We start from the raw sequence: 17820 nt of genomic DNA, 5'->3' as shown, positions 1-17820 counted from the left end.
GAGAGATATATTACATGCAGCCTGTTGGAGAAAGGAAAATGTTAGAATGTCACTATTTTAGATCACTTCCCAATAACCAGGGTTTCAATTACCAGTTGATAACGGAAAAGGAGTCGGTAGGTGTGTCCATATACAACTCACACATGCCAGGGACACTAATTAGTATTTGCAATTGCTTTTCAATGTAGTCCCGCAAAACGTCTGAGTGATGCGCTGAGGCCTTCGCCAGACTCAAAGGCCAAACAAGAGAACGCGCCCAGGCAGAGTCATCGGTCGGAATGCCCATCGGATTGTTTTTCAGAATTGAACGTGGTCGCAAAGGCTCTGGGACCGTTGCACAGATATCGAGCGACGTTCTTGTTGCAACTTCCGTTGCACGTTCCAGCAAGCGCACAAGAGATGCCTGGGCGGCTATATCGTTTGTGACACTTGACAGATAAGCTGATGCAGCGGATGCAAGTAATTCTGTGTTGAATAAGCGGAGAATCCGAAGCGTATTCCAAGTTTGAGCCAGACGATGGCTCTTGAATATTTGAAAAGGGATTCGTTTCACTCCCCCTTTGACGGGAAGTTGAATAGCCTCGGATTCATCTTCTTCGAACTCAAAGCAGCTCTGGTAGGCTTGCGGCATAGTTCTTAAAAGATTCTCGATTTCATCATCCACAAACTGTATATCTGACAGATAGGAAAGACTGATGCTGGTGGGGCTAAATGAAGCATTGAGCATGGAAATACGGTCAATAAGAGACCAGAGCTGGACCTGTGGCCCACAGCTAAGCCAGGATACAGAAAAGAGACACTGCAGCTGAGGTGGCAGTGGCTTGCACCGGTTGATCGAGTCTATCTGAGTGGTTGAAATAACGTGATGAAGAATGCTCTGACCGGATAAGCTGTCGAAAATTTCCGGTGTATTGCAAGATGCTAGGACGGCCAAAGCGCCTTGCACATGCTTTGACCAAGTATCCCGGGCTTCGGTCGAAGATCTGGGTAGTATGACAGCAAATAATGCAAGAAGCAGGACAGACGTCGCCGTCTCAAGCTGCTCTGTCGCGGCGAGGCTTCGCACAGCAAGATTTGTGAGCGTCAAAGCTATGCCATAGGTTTTTAGTGCCATCTGTCTCAGATCCGTTCGACCTTGCACCTTGGCCAAGTATGCGAGCGCCACTGCTTCAAGTGACGTCTGTAGAGAAGCGGGTCTTTCATGATATCCATAGATAGCAGGAAGGTATTCGAGGTAGACACCACCAGAAAATGCAAACATGAACAGATTGATGGCCCTGGAAGTGAGAGGCTCTACCAGTTGCTGCATCTGTGGTGGTGTCATGATGTCGCCATGGCCGGTCGCATTGTTCCACTCTTCGCTTTTTCCTGAATATGACTTGGAATATCTTGATTTTGACCCAGATGAAGAACACGGGTTCGCTTTTGGGGTGACATTGTCGGTTTGGTGAAGGAACATCAGATCCAGTCGATCGCGATATCCATAGCATTTATTTTGCACTTTAAGGCATTGCGTGCATGAAGGAATGCCCAGGTCGCACTGGCAGCATGTGTGAGTTGAAATCGCAGTCTCGAAAGTCAGCCTACCTTGATCCGCCGTTGGCGGCAGGGCCCGCATCCAGGGGATGGTTTGCCCCGGAATACCATCGCGACTGATGGCCCGGATGGCAACTCCTAGTTTTATTTAGGGTGTGGAGAAGGACGTCGAGGAAAGGTTGTGGGACATGAGAGCAAGATTCGCCTTTTAAAGTGAAACCAGGGTGGGGGCTCTTTTAAGGACAGCCGTCTCCTTTTCGTGACCAAATAAAATAGGATGAATTAGGCAAGCCATACTTTACGACAAACAAAGTGCGATCTGGTGTCCAGGTCAAAGCCAAAAAGAGAGCACCGACGTGCTGGTAATATTAATTCCACTATACAGATCACCATTGCAATTGCTCACGTCGCCAGCCCAAAATGTGACATGTACCATAACGGGAGAGCGAAACGACATTCTCGAAATGCAACATGTTAGGTAGCGGTGAGGTCGACAACAGCACAAATTAAGTAATGTATATTTACAGGATGTAGGCAGCGGCAGCGGCAACGGCAGCAACGCCGGCCATGTTGCCCTTCATGCCAGCAGCGGCGTTGTAAGCGGGAGAGGTAGTGGCAGCAGAGCCACCGCTGCTAGTCTTGGAGGGCAGCGGGGTGGAGGTACCAGCCGGGGTCGAGCCAGCGGGGGTCGAGCCAGCGGGGGTTGAGCCGGTGGCAGTAGCGGAGCCAGAGCCAGTAGCAGAACCAGATCCAGTCGCGGTGGCCGAGCCAGAGTCAGTGGCGGTAGCACTACCGTTGCCAGTCTCGGTGGCAGTGGCAGAGCCGGAGTCAGTAGCACTACCGCTACCAGTCTCAGTGGCAGAGCCACCGGAGCTGGTGGTTTCAATGGGAGGAACCGAAATAGGGTGGCCGGCGGCGGAGCACTGGGAGACCACGACGTTGGAGACGGCTAGAGACTTGTTAGCATCAAACGATCCCGGATAACAAGGCTACAGACAACAAATTCTTGGAATACATACAGACTTGGTCGGCGACGTCGCAGGCCTTCTGGACGCAAGGGGTCACACTGCTGACCAGTGAGGTCTTCTGGCAATGGCAGGCAAAGTCGGTGAGGGACGAGCAGCCGTCGCTGGTCAGGGCCGAGACAAAGCAGTTCAGCTAAAAGATTGTTAGCATCGATTGATCACAGTCCTAACTGACACGACGGCGATATAATATGGGCATACCGAGCAGGTAGGGACGTCAGGGGAGCTGAGCGTTGGCCAGACCGGCAGCAACGAGGGCAACGAGGGCATGAGAGAACTGCATTTTGTCGATTGTTGGAAAGGTAACACACGTTTGACGAGGTTGTAATATATGGTGCTGGAAACGACAGTCAAGGCTAACGAGCGAGGCGGGTGGTCGAAGAACAAGGAAAGCTTCGCTGAGGGCTGGGGGTGCAGATGTCCTTTTATAAGCTTTGTATAGGTGTCGCAGACTCTTCCGCTCGAGGTAGCACCATATGGGCCATCACATGTCCGCTTTCACAAAGAACCAACCGTCTAGGCAAGGGCCTATGGCCGCGGTTGACTCAGATCCATGACAGGGCTGGGTGGCTCTGATGCTCGTTACAAAGCCAAGCCACCATGGCTTGCGCTGATCCTGGCTTCCTGTAGCCGAACGGGTAGACGAGTAAATTAATCACGCTTGGGGGGCTGGTTTATTGTAGACCGTGTCTTCGATGTCGGGTGTACGGGGCGTGTATGGCAGGTACGTGGAAGCGATGCACGCCAGCCCCAGCAGAGCCAGGTTAGGCATAGCTCATGAGGAATCTTGAATTGGCTTGTAGGATCCAACCAATGCAAGCGTGGTTGAGATAGTCGCACGGCAGCGGGCTCCAATTTCCACCAGTGGCCAGGCCTCGAAACGGTCCAAAAGGGACAATGTGGAGGTAGCACATGCAGTATTGATTTTGCAGATCCTGCAGAGTGCCCTGTACGTAAACGGATTGGCGAAACTGCATTAGAGCACCAAGGTGCGTCCATGGGACGATCACAGTGGTGAATACACAAGCTCTGGCGGAACACCGGCGCAAATGTAATATCCAGAGCCATTCCTAAGGAACGTAGACATTTCTGCCAGTCCACCGGGGCCAGCTTTGACTGGCTTGCCCAAGGAAAACAATACCCCGCAGGCCGTCGTCGAGAACTGCTCAGCGAGTGGGCCCTCGCCGTGACACGGAAGTACGAAACCGAAGTAAATCCGGGGAAGTTCGACCCAATGAGCGATGCCAATCGTGACGGGTCGAGGACAGGGTTTTGGTAGCGTCGCATCCGTCTATCCCAAAGTAGGCTTTGGCCCGACACCCGTCAGCCCATCAGCGCTACCATCCCATTATTTTCGGATATTGTTCAGTTAAGTCGTACAAGCCATGTCGGGTGTATCGAGGACGCGATGATGAGGTACAGTGCACGGAGGCTTTTCATCCAACAGTGACTGCGATTGGGAGCTTTATTTAGCAACGACAGATTTCATTTTGTCTCTGAGACTTGGGTGGAAAATCGGATGATCCGGGACCCCGGCGTGTTTACTTGGCCAGGTGCGGATCGAGGTGGACGCGGGGCCAGCATGATCGGTGGACCTTTCGAGATGCGTCAAGGCCATTCCCCGGGGTATCCCGCGGGCTAGCGAGATGGGATCGTAGCTTGGACGCTCGTCCAGAGACTGCACTGGATTGGGGCCCCGTACCTGCATGGATGCCGCGATCATCACCAGTGGTCGGCCAGGCACAGCGTCAGCCGTGGTACTTAGATTCTGAGGAACTTGTGCAATCCCCTGCCATGGCTGAAGGTCGTGCAGTCAGGAACAAGACTCGTTTAGGACGGAATGCGGGCCATTCTGGCTCCAGGGTCTGACGGGGCAGACCATCCACTCGGTCCCACCAAGTGAGACATTGCTGTTTGGTGGCGGCGGCGGGGGCAGCAAAGGTCCCTCTGTCGCTTGCTCGCCTTCTATGGCTGTCTTGAGTCGGGAGGAACCAGGGACCGTTGCCAGGCAGGTGGCGCTACGCCTGACGGTAAAAAAAAAGCAGCGACGATCACATGGGACACCGCGCAACTCGGAGATGCCTGGACGGAGACGAGAGCCGCAACGGGTTTAGACAGACTGGTTTAATCTATTTCGAAGTTAATGGGTGGGAGCGGGTGGAGATTGCGGCGACGAGGGCCCTGAGCAATCGCCAGAACAGTCGTCTAGGGCTCCATTCATGCCATTCACAGGTCTCAGCACGGCTGAGTGTATTGAGAATCGTCGCAGCGCGAACCCGGCGGCGGATGGGGTGGTGGGGAGAAAGAGAAATAGAGAATCTGGGGGTGGAGAGAAGGTGAGTTCTCCACCCGCGGCCCTGCCAGGACATGATAAACTGTGTACAATAACCTACTAGAACTCAGCGCAGGCCAACAATCCCCTCCTTCTAAGGCATCTTGGCTTGGTCTCAGGTTGCCGTCGAGCATATTTGGACACCAGCTATCCACGAATAGGCAAAGGAGCGCCCAGTTACTTTATTCCGATATTTCCCAGCGCTGGACTCAGACTGCCAATTCCTCCCGAGCACGTGAATCGCTACAACCTCATGCATCAGTCTGAGACTTCTCATCCGATAATTTCCAGACTTTTACATAAGCGCACGCCTTGCTGATCCAATCGATGTGCTCCCCAAAAAGAATGAAATTGCGCCTGATCTATCAGTACGGAGAGCTCGTGAAAGAACATGGGCCAGATCGTGAATTTAGGGACCAGAAGATAGACCAACATGCAGCTGGCGACCATCTCGCTGCAGTAGCCAAGAATTTTGTGCTTTACTTCAGACGAAGAATCGACAAACTCGTGCCGGGCCAGAGCAGTGAGTCACGAGCAAATAGTAAGATTGCGGATCTACCCCCGGTGCTCCATTCTGCCATGGTTTGGAACTGAAATGGAGACTCGGTAGACGGCACCCATGAATCACCGAGTAATCAATGAATCGCAAATCTCACGTCGTTCCGCCCAAATGGAACAAAGTTCGCCTTCTTTAGAGGTGCACTGCGAATCTCATCAGAGCGGTAGGTACTATTGTCCAATATAGTTCTTTCGCTTAAGGGAAATGCAGGAGAGCATTCCAGCACAGCTCCGAAATTCCGTTGCTCCAATTATGTGTGACGTGATTCCCCTGATCAGCTCTCTGGTCATGTCCAATGCATCTCACAGGATCAGACCGAAATCCCAGCACATACGCGACGCCTCGGTCCATCATGTGTTTGACGCAGGGTTAAAATGCAGATCAAAGTGCGCAAGGATAGTGGTCCACTCTGTCAAAGACGTCAATTCGAGACAGTATAGTTAATTCGTATTCGTATCGTGTTGCTAACTGTACAGTCCCTAAAACGCCCTGCTATGCAAATAGTTGTAAATCAACCTCGACGAGGTATGGTCTCCCATAAGCCATCACGAGAGTAGCTCATCCATATGCGCTCGTTCCTTGACTGATTCATTTTTCAATAGAACGGCCAGGACCTCGAGAGGAGGGTTAAGATTCAGTCGGTTGGCACGGCGCCATCGCTTGAGCCGGGCGATGCCGATGCAAGGCTGGAAAGAAGATTAGCATGTTTTATTCCTGCCTACCTTCTCAGGGGCTGGAGATGTGACGGTGAAAGGGGACCATACCCCAAATTGACTAGACAGGTCGAAATGACGGAGAATCTTCTCCTCTACATCCAGGCCCTTTTGGTGGACTGTTGCATGCGATATCAGCAATGTGCTTCGAGCTTGAGTCGCCGGTGACTTACTCTGCGGTGCCAAGCGGCCTTGTTCTTCCTTCTTCCAGTATCGGTTCAGGTCCTGCTTGCTCAACTTCAACGCCCGCTGATCCTCCTTTGATCGTGGCTCTTGGATGGCGGCCGCGGCCTGATGCCGTACGGCCAGCTCGGCGACATGGGGGTTTGAGACTTCTTGGGGCTCTGGGGTCGGAGACGCCGTTGAAGCCGCCGGTTCCTCGAGGTTCTTTCCGACGTGGCGGGGGGCAGTCGACGGTTTCGACACTCGGGACTGGGTACCGAAGGAGAGCGTGGGCTGGCCTGCATTAGAGGCAGCTGCGCGACGACGAGGGGGCATTGTGACGGTCAAAGGTCGATGCGACGGGTATTGAGTGGTTCAGTGTCGTGGAGTTGGTGAAGGCGTACCCTGGGGTAAGTACCTGAGGATGGTGGAGGAGCGATGACATTCGGGTTGCGCCTGGCAACCGCAACCAAAGCTTGGCTGCCGCATCCACGGTACTCTCGACTGATCCGGTCCAGCAATGTATGGAAAATCGTTGTGCCTCAGGCGAGAAACTGATGTGTTCTTTGTTCTCCTTTTGGGGCCCACCGACGGTCTCGACTGCTCAATGGTTCCTAAAAAAGGCCCCCAACAGTGTTCGCTGTTCGTGGATGACGTCGGCGTTGTGAATTGGTCCAACAAACGAGCATCGAGGGAGTGGCAGCATCGCAGACATAAGGAGACCAGACAACCCTCTATAGGCGTATGCACCTGTATATGCTCGATAGCTCTGTAGGCATTTGAACCTTAGGCCCGATGGCATCTAATTCTCGGAGGATATATCTATGTAGACGCCCAGGACAGCATGATGCTATCGAGGCTCAAGGGCGGCTGGGGCTGGGGACCCCACATCGCACTTCTCTCCCATCGCTCGCGAAGCTCAGCTCTACATCAGCTTCGCCCTCCCACCAACCCTTCCTCTTCTCATCGTTGCCCGCGACCCTCGACTCGCGCTTTCCGCCATTCTGCCATACGCGCTCTCGGCCCATATGAACCGTGCGACAGGGCCTAGCTTGCCGATTCCCCACAACTTCCCTGTGCCCCCTCCGCCGCATGTCCATGCTGGTGCGGGAACTGCGCTCTCGAGATGGCCGCCTTCGTGCGCGTTTCAGGCCCGGCAAATGGCAACTTCCTGATCGGTTATCCTGGTATCTCAGCCACGATGGTAAGCGCCCTCCGTTTCGGTCCCAGGGTCGTCTCGCATCCGACCTGCGATCCCCTGGACTCGAGACCCAACCTCGAGCTCGGCGCGGTGAAATACATACTAACCAGACACACCTTGACATCACAGCCTCGGATCGAGGGTAAGGTCGAGATCCGGCCTAGTATCGGTATCACCGCACCAGTCAATGTCTCCCTCGTCACCATCTCCCTCCTCCGTCGCGAGACCATTCATCCCTCGGCCGACTCAGTCACCAAGAAACGCCTCGCTCCGCCTCGCAAGGAAGTCACAGATATCGTTGGCAAGGAGATGTTGCTGTTCCGCTGTCCAGCAGGCAAGGAATTCGAGGAAGTAATTGCGATGGATCTCCCGTTTGTGCTCTTTATTCCATTTGGTCGCGGTGGTCGTGATGCCTCCCGACGGGTCCCTCCTGCAAGTCTGCAGCTTCCCAGCCGCACAGCTGAGACGTACTACGAGATGGTGGTCATGATACAACAGGGCCAGTCCGAGCAGCGCAAATACACCTTCCCAGTTCCCATCGCCCGCTACGACACATTATCAACATTCGGCATGTACAATCGCCCTGAGTCGGCAGAGCGGGTATCAGATCACTTGGTCACCTTGGCAATTTCACTACCACGGTGGTCCTACGGCCCCCTGGATCCCGTCAGTGTTTATGTCAAATTATCCCCCAATCAGGACTGGATGGGCAAAGCCCGCAAAGTCACCATCAACAAAATCACCATCGGTATCGACGAGGAGATCATTTACAACCACGAGGGCGACGAGCCTCAGCGCAAAATTAAGACCTTGACCAAGAAAACCGAGGCAGTGGGCGTGCGATTACCCCAGTCCGGCTATCTGACCAACCTGGGCTTGGTATTTCCCGCCAAGGACATGCGGGACTCGGAGGGTATCTTGCCGCGGAGTCGCGCAGCCTTCCCCATGTACGGCGTGAGCGGATTTACCACAACGGCTAGCCTGTATAAAATTGAATATTATCTTACAGTGCGCGTAGGTCATCCTTCAATCCCATGACCCTCTCCGCATTTCAGAATTAACGGATTTGCCAGGCCCATTTGACATCGGCGCGAGATATCACAATCCGACAACCTATTGTCGTCTGCCCGCTTGACCACGTCGGATGCAAGGAGGAGATGGAGGCCATCGAGCAGGCGGCTCGCGATGCGGCCCATGTCAACCCAGACAATCCAATGCTGCCTCTGCCAGCGATCGTGCGACCCAATGACCCAAATGCCCTCAACCATTTGGGGGTTGCCTTGGTCGGCAATCAGAAGAAACCCCTAATCGACTGAGAAACACGTGCGATCAATGGTTTTTTACCGGACTTATTCACTCTGGAAGCTCCAGACTCCATCTAATCGAATCCGACTCTCGTCGGCACCAAAGGAGGCTGTCCATGAAGCAAAATGATCACCTCATCGACACACCGGGAGCCCAACGATGGCCCTTTATTTAGCACTTCGGCTCCAGGCCGGAGACGAGCATATCATGTCATGTCTTACGATTGCATAGAGCTTGGAGTTTTGCATGGCCTTCACCGAAGTTTGGTCATTCTTCATTTGCGAGAAACGGGGTGTTGGGAGATTTCTTCTTGGTGTTTCAGGGGCGTTTCCTTCTGTTTCTGTCTCTGCCTGGGGGAGACCTCACCTGCCCATGATTCCCTTCTCTTCGAATTGGGCCTTGGATGGACCATTTTCCGCTTTCTTGTTTAGTATTTGAGCTCGACAATGTAGGCTCAATGTAAATGCCTAATCTCACTCCGAAACAATGATATACAATCATATCAAAGTAACTCAAATGTTCACTCTCTCAAAGACTATGATAAGCGTAATAGAATTTACTGTATGCCATGCCAATGTGATGCGTCGTGGATTTGTGGGTATCAAAAAAAGACCAATTCCAACGTTGCCCCCGCTACTCTCCAAGCTTCAAGAATCCCATCGCCGCCGTCAACATGTCCGGGTCAATGCTTGGCTGGATGTGTAGTTTTTTCAAATTTTCGATTTCTTGGAGACAGTCTTGAAGAATCTCTAAAATGGCCTGGTATTGTCTCGAGGAGGGTCCGAATGTTTCTAGTGCATTTTCGAGGCTGTTTGATATCTGGATATATTGTTAGCAACAAAGCATAATTGCCGCGTGTCTCCAAGTACGGATCTACCTTTCGCAGACTCTCATTATAGTCCTTCAATTTTGGATCCATGAATATGATTGAGAACACTGCCACATGGAGAAGATGCGATGAGTGATTTAGCAAAGTCCAGATTGATGGCGCTTGGCTTGGCGGTTCATTTGAGCGGTGGCCGCTTATCGATAAGCCCCATTCTTTTGAAATGCGGTGGCTGATTTTCTCTCCGAGCTTGAAACCGGCGGCCGGCTCTTTCACGCTGACAGTGATTTTTGCTGGGCTACACGCAATGGCAGACAAGGACGAGGATGCCATTCGTGGTACCTCGGTTGAGGCCACTCAAATCGAGACAGATCTGTCCGACGAGACTCAGGACTTTCGCCTGTTGAACCACCTCAATTTGTACGCGCGACCCGCAGCAAGTCATATCGCTTTCTCCCCACCTTCATGACGACCTGATCTAGATTCTGACATTATTCCAGTCTCACAGACACAGCCTCTTCGAGCCTGCCGAAGCGTGGCGAGAAAGACTTCGAACCCAACCCGACCGAATTCCAAGCCGATGTCCTCTCCGCTTCGCGCCAGGCCATGCACAATGCGCTCGCGCATCCGCGCCTACACAACCCCAATACCCAAGTCATTGGCATCTACGCACCAGAAGGACCTGCACCTCCGCCTGGGGTGAATTTGGAAGACGTGAGCAAGTTTGGAGGGAAGGGTCTGAACCTGCACCCGGACGCTTGTGTCTGTGTGCCAATTCCGAAGGGCCAGTACTTCAAGACGATGGGCCAGGCCGACCGCTGGAACCGGATTTGGCTGCTACCAGAGGAGGCATTATTTCTGGTTGAGCGGGGAAGCTTGGATATTCGCTGGCCGACTGAGATCACAGGTGCGGCTGATGGAGAGGACGCCGAGGAGCTTTCTATTCCGATGAGCTTGCAGGCTGCTTATGCATGCTTTATTGGACGTGGAGGATTGACGTTGGAGCGATATACTGTGTTCACTGGGCTAAGGCGAACTGGTTATGCCGCGTTGCGGGCTCCAGGATGGGATGATACACAGGCGGAGAGCTCAATGGACCGAAACCAAGAGCATGTCTTCAGGTATCCCCAACGACGGGGAGCCGGACTTGTTGGCGTCCTTAGCCAGGTTTTCAATTGGGTCAGAGATCCATTTTGTACAGCTTCTACAACGGCCGGTCCCGCCGTGGGATGCGGCATGCATCGCAATTATGGTAAGCTACTCACTTCTTCCCTCTAAAGTATCACTCTGACGGATCTCGCAGTCGATGTCTACCGCCGCCTCGCCATGATCCCGTGGTATGACCCCAGTCTTGCAGCCGAGCGGGATCCACTAGATACCATGCCTCCATTCCGGGTTGTTTTCCATATCTTCAAACCATCAACCCCGATCAAAAAGACCGCCTTGCCACCCCCTGATTTCCGTATCGCAGTGGTTAATACTCGCGAGACGACATCGATCCCAACCCTCGAACAGATCGGGACCTTGCTGGAAAGTACGCCATTGGACCCGCCCCGTGGCGAGAAGATGCAGCGAATGCTTTACATGCGCTTACGGAATGGCTACCGCAATGTCATTCTCGCAGTGGTTGACCAGGGCATTGTCAGTTATCTCCGACTCGCAGATGCGGCTTTTGGAAAGGAGAAGCTATACGAAACGCAGGCTCCTTCGTCTGCCTCCAAACGAAATGGAAATTATCGGAACAAGAAGAGATGAGGGACCGATCTTCCACGACCGAGGACAATACCCAAAATGGATGACATAGCTAGCCTCTGAGGTAAGTATCAGTCGGCAAATTTACATGATACATGATACATGACAAGAATAACTCAAGAGAGCTCTTGTCGTCTTTCATGGCCTACAATAGGTCACAGCGCGCGGCTACGAGACATGTAGGTGCTGAGTAGCCTATACTACCCTTGACTCCATAAAAAGGGTAGATCGGATTAGGCTGGGCTAGTTTGAGCTATTCAGAAACCAGATCGAGCGCAGAACTCTCAAAGCCAGGTTTTGACAGGGGAACTTGAGTTGAAAGCCAAGTGAAAACTTGATATGTATACCCCACGGGTTATCCTGCATCGCATTCAATCTCTAGTTGCGAATACCACAAATCTACTCATAATAAGATGATTAAAGCTATTTTAGCACTCGTATTTTTTTCCGCGGGTCAGCCTCTACGTCAGATGGAATTGAAGGGTAAGTTTTCAGAGCCTGTACATCTCACTCCGGCTGCGCGCCCCGTCGAAGACACAGATATTATCAAGGGGCACATACTGCCGTGTCAACACCTTCAGCGCTTCCTGTGCAACGAGACCACCCGCCAATGAGGCCATGTTGTGCAATTCACCACATTCTGCCCGACGCAGTTCCTGAATAGCGTTCTCGATTGATTCTCTGGCGTTCTGGTCCAGAGCCGTAATGTCATCTCTTTGCAGGAGAGCCAGGATCCTCTCAGTATGACTCTTCCAGAGGCCCTCGTCATCAACGGAAAGTGTGGTGTTTTGTGGGGTGCTCTGGATCTCGTCGACGACAGCATCGAGGATCTGTGTGGCGATGAAGATAGAGACAAGCGAGTCTGGCAGACCAAGTTGACTCAAGCTTAGTTGGCTGCGAATCGACTTGAGCGTTTCCGTATCGCTGTCACTGTTGATTTGCGGGATGTCTCGACCGCGGACGACTTTGATGTGCGCGGCGTTCTTGCAGAACACCTCGATCTCGCTTTCAGGAATAGCTGTCGTTGGTCTATTCAGTTGGGACTCGAGTTGTCGCACCGTCGACACAACTTCTTCCACATCCGAGCGCGCCTTGTTCTTGTAGATACTCTGTAGGGAGACATAATCCGCCGATTGGGCTTTCATATCTGGCAAAGTACCCGGTAGCGGCAAGACGCCGTGGGCAGAATAGAAAGTGTTGATTGCAGATGCAATGACCCAGAAATTGGGAGACTCTGCGCTGAGGTTTTGGCATTGCTCCATCTCAAAGATCTCACGGATAGTGCTGCGCAGACTGAATGGCGAAATTGTTTTGAGCACGGCGGCTACTGCTTCATCGAAGTTCTCCTCTCCACCCTCGGCGTTGTTGGTGCGGGCCTTGGAGCGCACGAACTCGCGGAATTCGGTCTTTTCTTTGTAGTTGCTCGGCGCATTACCTTCATGCGACTGCTTCCATTCGTCGAGGAAGTGCAGTAGAAGGAGGATGTATGGGACATGGCCGTGCTGGTGGTCATCCATCGTATCCAGATTACTCGTCATGGCTGCGGCAACATCGATGAGCTCGGGCCAGGGATTGAGCAGACGGAGATCTTGTGTTGATTCTGGGTCTGGATGAGTTTCCACGATAGGGAATTCCGCAGCCAATTGAGAGGAAAATGTGGCATAGAACCCAACCGAGTGCAAATAAAGCACCGGGATACCCAGGTCCTGGGCTTTCCTACAAAGCGGATCCAAGGAGGTGCGCTTCGTGGGACCAGATATAATGATCAATTTGTGCTGGGGCAGAAAGCTTTGGTCGTGAAGTAGTTCCGTGATGGGCTGAGTAGATTTTAGCCAAGGACTTGATGAATGAGGACGAATAATGACAAACCGTTGAATATGAGTATCCTTGCACGTCAGGATTCAACTCTCGCAACAAACGACATGTCTCATCGGCACGCGGCTTGCCAAGTGATTCTTCCTCCAGGAAGAAGTTCACGCCGAGATCAGCCTCGGTCACTGTCGCTGGGTCCACGATCGTAAAGCCCCCGATACCAGGCAGCACGAGATTCTTGAGAGTTTCAACACCCGCGACACCTGGGACGCCAGTGCTGCTGGAGCCCAGAGGCCCATCCGAGTTCACAAGTAGGACGCGGGCCTCTTCTAATGCTTGCTGTCCGCTGGCTGCCCAGAGTCGAAGTTGTCGATCATACTTGCGCTCCTTGGAGGTTGGACCTGCCAGGGTTGCGGGGAAAGTGTCCATGTTGTGTGATGATGTAGAAGAATGCAGGCGGTAGAGTGACTGGAAATTCCTGAGTAAAGGCCAAGCGGTCCAATAAGTAGGACACCCTTGTTTGCAATGATCCAGATCTACTTGTTTCCTGGCTGATGATGAAGTACGTCGCGGCGTGTTGATGAGTAGTCGTTTGACTAAGCGATAGGAGGGATGTTGGTGCCTGATAAATAAGGATACAATATTGCATAAAGAGCATCCCGGCTCCATATGATGTATGAAAACCTGCAATACCGACAAATTTTGACTCAGACAACTCACAAGAGATGAATCACTAAATTATTATTTTATAACTCCAGATGGAGCTGTTGGATCGTTTACATGTGTTGCTTTGTCCTGGATCTACCAGACCGGACCAATTGTATGCCAGCACACTCTTGCGGGAGTTCATTTCCAAGAGAGCATACTATTCATGGGTCAATCAATAAAATTCTCATCGTACTTTTATTCAAAAGGGCCTAATCTACAACATTAATGTACTGTTGGGCGACCTCTTTCATATTGAACGGGCCATTGAACTTGAACCCCCAATTTCTGTGCGCTCCTTAGCACGAACTCTGGCTCACGAAGGAACTATCTACCCACAAACACCAGTCCGCTCCTGCAAGTCTATCAACACTTCTGTTCAAAATCCCTTTTTACAATACCGGGTCATAAAATTCTGCTTCATCATCCTGGACTGTATTGCTTGCGACTTCGGGACTGGTAATATGCCCGACAGCCGCAACAAACAAGTTCCCTTTTGCTTTCAGAATGGCTTGGCGGATTGTAAGCGCAAGATCGAGCTGGTATGTGGGTGTGATTTCAATTCGCTGGCTTTCGGTGATACCACCCCATGACACGTCCAAGATGTCATCGCCTATCTCCGGCAAAAGCGTCGCTAGTTTGATAGTTTTCGTCAAGGTCCCAGGAAGGCTCGGCAGACCACTCCATCCAGTCAGTCGCGGAGACACGAACGGACAAAACAACACATTCTGGAATGATCTTCCGGATTGCAAGTATGGCGCTGCGCAAAAAGCGAATGCGGTTTTCAAAGCTCCCGCCATACTCATCGGTGCGTTGGTTTGCCAAAGGAGAAAGGAATTGATGAACGAGATACCCATGAGCACAATGAATCTCAATTATTGTACCACTCCCTCATCTCTTCATATCAAGTATCGCATTGGATTACCCATGATTCTGCATCTCAGCCACGAGACATGAATTCAAAAGACACGGACGCAAAGAACAAAGAAGATCAGTCGATCCTTGTCCCCCTAAATGGGAAGTTTGCTGCCAAAGTACGGACCGGATGCAAGACATGCAAGATTCGCAGAATCAAATGCGATGAATACAAGCCGTTTTGTCGCCGGTGCAGTTCAACTGGGCGTACTTGCGATGGATACAGTTCGTCGTATGTCAGAGTCCATCGGCAGATTGGACAACCAGTATTTCGCTAATCTCGGGGTTCGGATGCGGAGAATCAGGCGCTATACATGTTCCGAACCAAAATTGCATCCCTGATTGCTACTTCCTTCGATATAAGCTTCTGGGCCTATGGCCTCCTCCAAATTGCGGATGCTTTCAAGACTGTGCAGAATGCGGTTGTCGTGTTAGTGGCTGCTTACCAGACTCATATCTTGGAAAGCGATGCCAACCCAGCACAGTGCCAATCTGTTCTTACACAATACAACAAGTCGATCAACTCGCTGCGCCAATATCTCGGGAAAACCAAATTTCGCACAGAAACCCAGCAGGTCGTGGTGCTCATCACAACCTATTTTGCTTACCTGTCTTTGCGCCATTCGAGGGGTTCAGTTGGAAGCATGCGCTCATCTTCGAAGCGGTCTCTCTTTAATTCATGAATGGAAGCTTGGAACAGCAAAGAAGAAGGCCAGACCGAGAAGGACACCCATTACCATCGACACCTTGGTAGCTACCTACACACAGCTCGACACCCAAGCCCGCATGATGATTGAAGCGAAAGGGACCCGTCCCAATTCTCGATGGAGCCCCCATGACGTCTTGCTTGACGGCGGAGGCAACGACTCTGGTGATCTTATAATACGGTCGTTTACTCGATTTGAAGAATTACACAACAAGGCTGTTCAAGTAGTCGCAGGCTCGGGCCCCGTGCACCATCACTTCAACCAATCGTCACGACTTCTTCTCCAATATCAACATCGGCTTTCCGAATGGGATTCCCATTTTGAAACGCTTCTTTGCCAGCTTGAAAGGCCTGAAAAATCAATTCGCGAGCTTCAAATGTGCAGACTCTTGGTCAACTTGTCTTGGGAGACACCAGCATCAGCGTGGAGCTCTCAATTGGAATCTAATGACGAAGCATTTCAAACTCTTGTGGATTTTTCGGCTGCCATTCTTCACCAATCCGGGTTCCTCGAAGGTTGCTTCTCCTTTCGTCCTGCCGGCGGATTGATCGAGGCTCTTTTTGTGGCGACGTGCTGCCGCAACTCCACGATACAGCAACAGGCGATCGATCTATTGAATAGGTATCCTCTGATCGAAGAGATATGGATCAGCGCTGCAGCGAGTCGAATCGCTGCTTCGAGATGACACCGAAATTAGCATTGGAAGCAGTCACGGCTGATTGACGTGTTGACGTGTTCGGTCAAAGTACCGCTGCCATAGAGTCGAATGCAAAGGCGCATCTGTGGCGCTTCGGCTTCCCCTTCTCATCAGCGCGTAGTCCTTCCACATTGGCTGACTCCACCACCACGATGCACTCGGTTGGCCCAGCACCAACGCACTAACCCGTGTCGATCGGATATCCATGCGCCATGCTGGGCCCGGTGAGTGTGGAGGGATGTCTTCGGTCTCGACTGGTGGGGTTCGCGCGGGGCATCGCAAGAACAGGACGGTCCGTTCAGAATGGCCGAGTAGAATCTTGCAGATCCTGTTTGTGTGCTCGTTCGCGGCGGCCGAGGAGAATGATGCCATAGTATATCCTGCTAGTCGTAGTGAGTGGTTGCAGAAGTCGCCCAAGGAGGTGCCATACTGCACCAGGCGACCATGGAAAGGCCCAGGAACCGTCGTGGACAACCCCGCAATGGCTGTCGCGACGGAAATTGACGGAGTGCAAATCCCCAACTCCGGAAAGATCCCAATGGTCCCACGACTTTTCTGTGCGGCCATCCGTTCTCCTCTCTCTCGATCTCTTCCACTTCGTCTCCCACGCACGACCTTCCTCTCCCCACGCTCGCAGTCCACCATGGCCGACATCGAAGCCGCAAAGCGCGCCGCCGCAACCACCGCCGTCGCCAACCACTACCCCAAGAATGCGCAGTGGGTGGGCATTGGCAGCGGTACCACCATTGTCTATGTCGTCGAGGCTATCAAGGCCCTCGGTGTCGATACCTCGGCCACTCGCTATGTTCCCACAGGCTACCAGTCCCGTCAGCTGATCGTCAGCGCTGGTTTGACGGCTGTCGAGTTCGATGCCATTCCGAAAGGAACCGTCCTGGACGTCGCCTTTGACGGCGCGGACGAGGTCGATGATGAGCTAAACTGCATCAAGGGCGGCGGTGCCTGTCTGTTCCAGGAGAAGCTGGTGGCCATGCAAGCGAAGGAGTTCATTTGCGTCGCCGGTAGGAAATTTGCCCATCACCAAGAGAAACAGACAGCCTTGAGCATTGAACGGTCCACACTGACACCATTTCGTTCTTTATAGACTCCCGTAAGCTTCAGTCTCGTCTTCTCACTAACTGGAAGTACATTCCTGTCGAGGTCGCCCCCATTGCCGCCTACCGCGTGCTCAACAAACTGGTCGAGCTCGGCTCCATCAACCCCGTCATCCGCTCCAACGCCAACCCCAAGGAAGGAAACCTGAAGACTGACCAGGACTTCTTCATCATCGATGCGCCCTTCCCGCCCATGCTGATTCAAGCCGACATCGCTGGCGGCTTGGACGGATCTGGCGTCGGCGGCGTCTGGGACGTGAACCGTCTGTCGCGCGAGATTAAGCAGATTGCTGGTGTGTTGGAGGTCGGCATTTTCTCCGGCTTGACTGGCCCCCAGGCTGCGGCGGCCGGTGGTATTGGTGGCCAGCGCCCCGTTGCGGCGTACTTTGGTATGCCCGATGGCTCTGTGTCGGTGCGCAATGCCATCCAATAGATGGGACCATGCGTGGATTTGATGCAAT

General features: G+C 52.5%; 9 protein-coding genes across 9 annotated transcripts; 4 read left to right on the top strand and 5 right to left on the bottom strand.

The window, feature by feature from the left end:
* Window positions 1-88: 88 nt before the first annotated feature.
* N7532_004970 (Zn(II)2Cys6 transcription factor domain-containing protein) lies at window positions 89-1647 on the bottom strand (the record flags this gene model as incomplete). Its single annotated transcript, XM_056617464.1, has 2 exons — window positions 89-1540; window positions 1588-1647. The coding sequence occupies 2 exons, from the start codon at window positions 1645-1647 to the stop codon at window positions 89-91; spliced, it is 1512 nt and encodes a 503-aa protein (XP_056473623.1).
* Window positions 1648-2057: 410 nt separating this feature from the next.
* Window positions 2058-2831, bottom strand: N7532_004969 (CFEM domain-containing protein; the record flags this gene model as incomplete). Its single annotated transcript, XM_056617463.1, has 3 exons — window positions 2058-2485; window positions 2556-2694; window positions 2763-2831. 3 exons carry the CDS (start codon window positions 2829-2831, stop codon window positions 2058-2060), a joined length of 636 nt encoding a protein of 211 aa, XP_056473622.1.
* A 3166-nt stretch (window positions 2832-5997) lies between these two features.
* Window positions 5998-6663, bottom strand: N7532_004968 (putative DNA polymerase delta subunit 4; the record flags this gene model as incomplete). The annotated part of the gene is made up of 3 exons (XM_056617462.1): window positions 5998-6138; window positions 6217-6284; window positions 6339-6663. The coding sequence occupies 3 exons, from the start codon at window positions 6661-6663 to the stop codon at window positions 5998-6000; spliced, it is 534 nt and encodes a 177-aa protein (XP_056473621.1).
* Window positions 6664-7453: 790 nt separating this feature from the next.
* N7532_004967 (arrestin C-terminal domain-containing protein) lies at window positions 7454-8844 on the top strand (the record flags this gene model as incomplete). The annotated part of the gene is made up of 2 exons (XM_056617461.1): window positions 7454-8542; window positions 8602-8844. 2 exons carry the CDS (start codon window positions 7454-7456, stop codon window positions 8842-8844), a joined length of 1332 nt encoding a protein of 443 aa, XP_056473620.1.
* Window positions 8845-9966: 1122 nt separating this feature from the next.
* Window positions 9967-11414, top strand: N7532_004966 (tRNA-splicing endonuclease subunit SEN54 family protein; the record flags this gene model as incomplete). The annotated part of the gene is made up of 3 exons (XM_056617460.1): window positions 9967-10079; window positions 10160-10911; window positions 10963-11414. 3 exons carry the CDS (start codon window positions 9967-9969, stop codon window positions 11412-11414), a joined length of 1317 nt encoding a protein of 438 aa, XP_056473619.1.
* A 488-nt stretch (window positions 11415-11902) lies between these two features.
* On the bottom strand, window positions 11903-13652 carry N7532_004965 (NEDD8-activating enzyme E1 regulatory subunit; the record flags this gene model as incomplete). Its single annotated transcript, XM_056617459.1, has 2 exons — window positions 11903-13228; window positions 13281-13652. 2 exons carry the CDS (start codon window positions 13650-13652, stop codon window positions 11903-11905), a joined length of 1698 nt encoding a protein of 565 aa, XP_056473618.1.
* A 668-nt stretch (window positions 13653-14320) lies between these two features.
* N7532_004964 (uncharacterized protein) lies at window positions 14321-14734 on the bottom strand (the record flags this gene model as incomplete). The annotated part of the gene is made up of 1 exon (XM_056617458.1): window positions 14321-14734. One exon carries the CDS (start codon window positions 14732-14734, stop codon window positions 14321-14323), a length of 414 nt encoding a protein of 137 aa, XP_056473617.1.
* Window positions 14735-15157: 423 nt separating this feature from the next.
* On the top strand, window positions 15158-15526 carry N7532_004963 (uncharacterized protein; the record flags this gene model as incomplete). The annotated part of the gene is made up of 1 exon (XM_056617457.1): window positions 15158-15526. The coding sequence occupies one exon, from the start codon at window positions 15158-15160 to the stop codon at window positions 15524-15526; it is 369 nt and encodes a 122-aa protein (XP_056473616.1).
* Window positions 15527-16728: 1202 nt separating this feature from the next.
* N7532_004962 (ribose-5-phosphate isomerase RKI1) lies at window positions 16729-17792 on the top strand (the record flags this gene model as incomplete). The annotated part of the gene is made up of 2 exons (XM_056617456.1): window positions 16729-17266; window positions 17350-17792. 2 exons carry the CDS (start codon window positions 16729-16731, stop codon window positions 17790-17792), a joined length of 981 nt encoding a protein of 326 aa, XP_056473615.1.
* Window positions 17793-17820: the final 28 nt, after the last annotated feature.

Source organism: Penicillium argentinense (genome assembly GCF_028826775.1).
Source record: "Penicillium argentinense strain IBT 30761 chromosome Unknown utg000005l_segment0_segment0, whole genome shotgun sequence".
Lineage (NCBI taxonomy): Eukaryota > Fungi > Ascomycota > Eurotiomycetes > Eurotiales > Aspergillaceae > Penicillium > Penicillium argentinense.
Note: the sequence above shows the minus strand (reverse complement) of the source record. Positions and strands in the feature narration are given on the sequence as shown.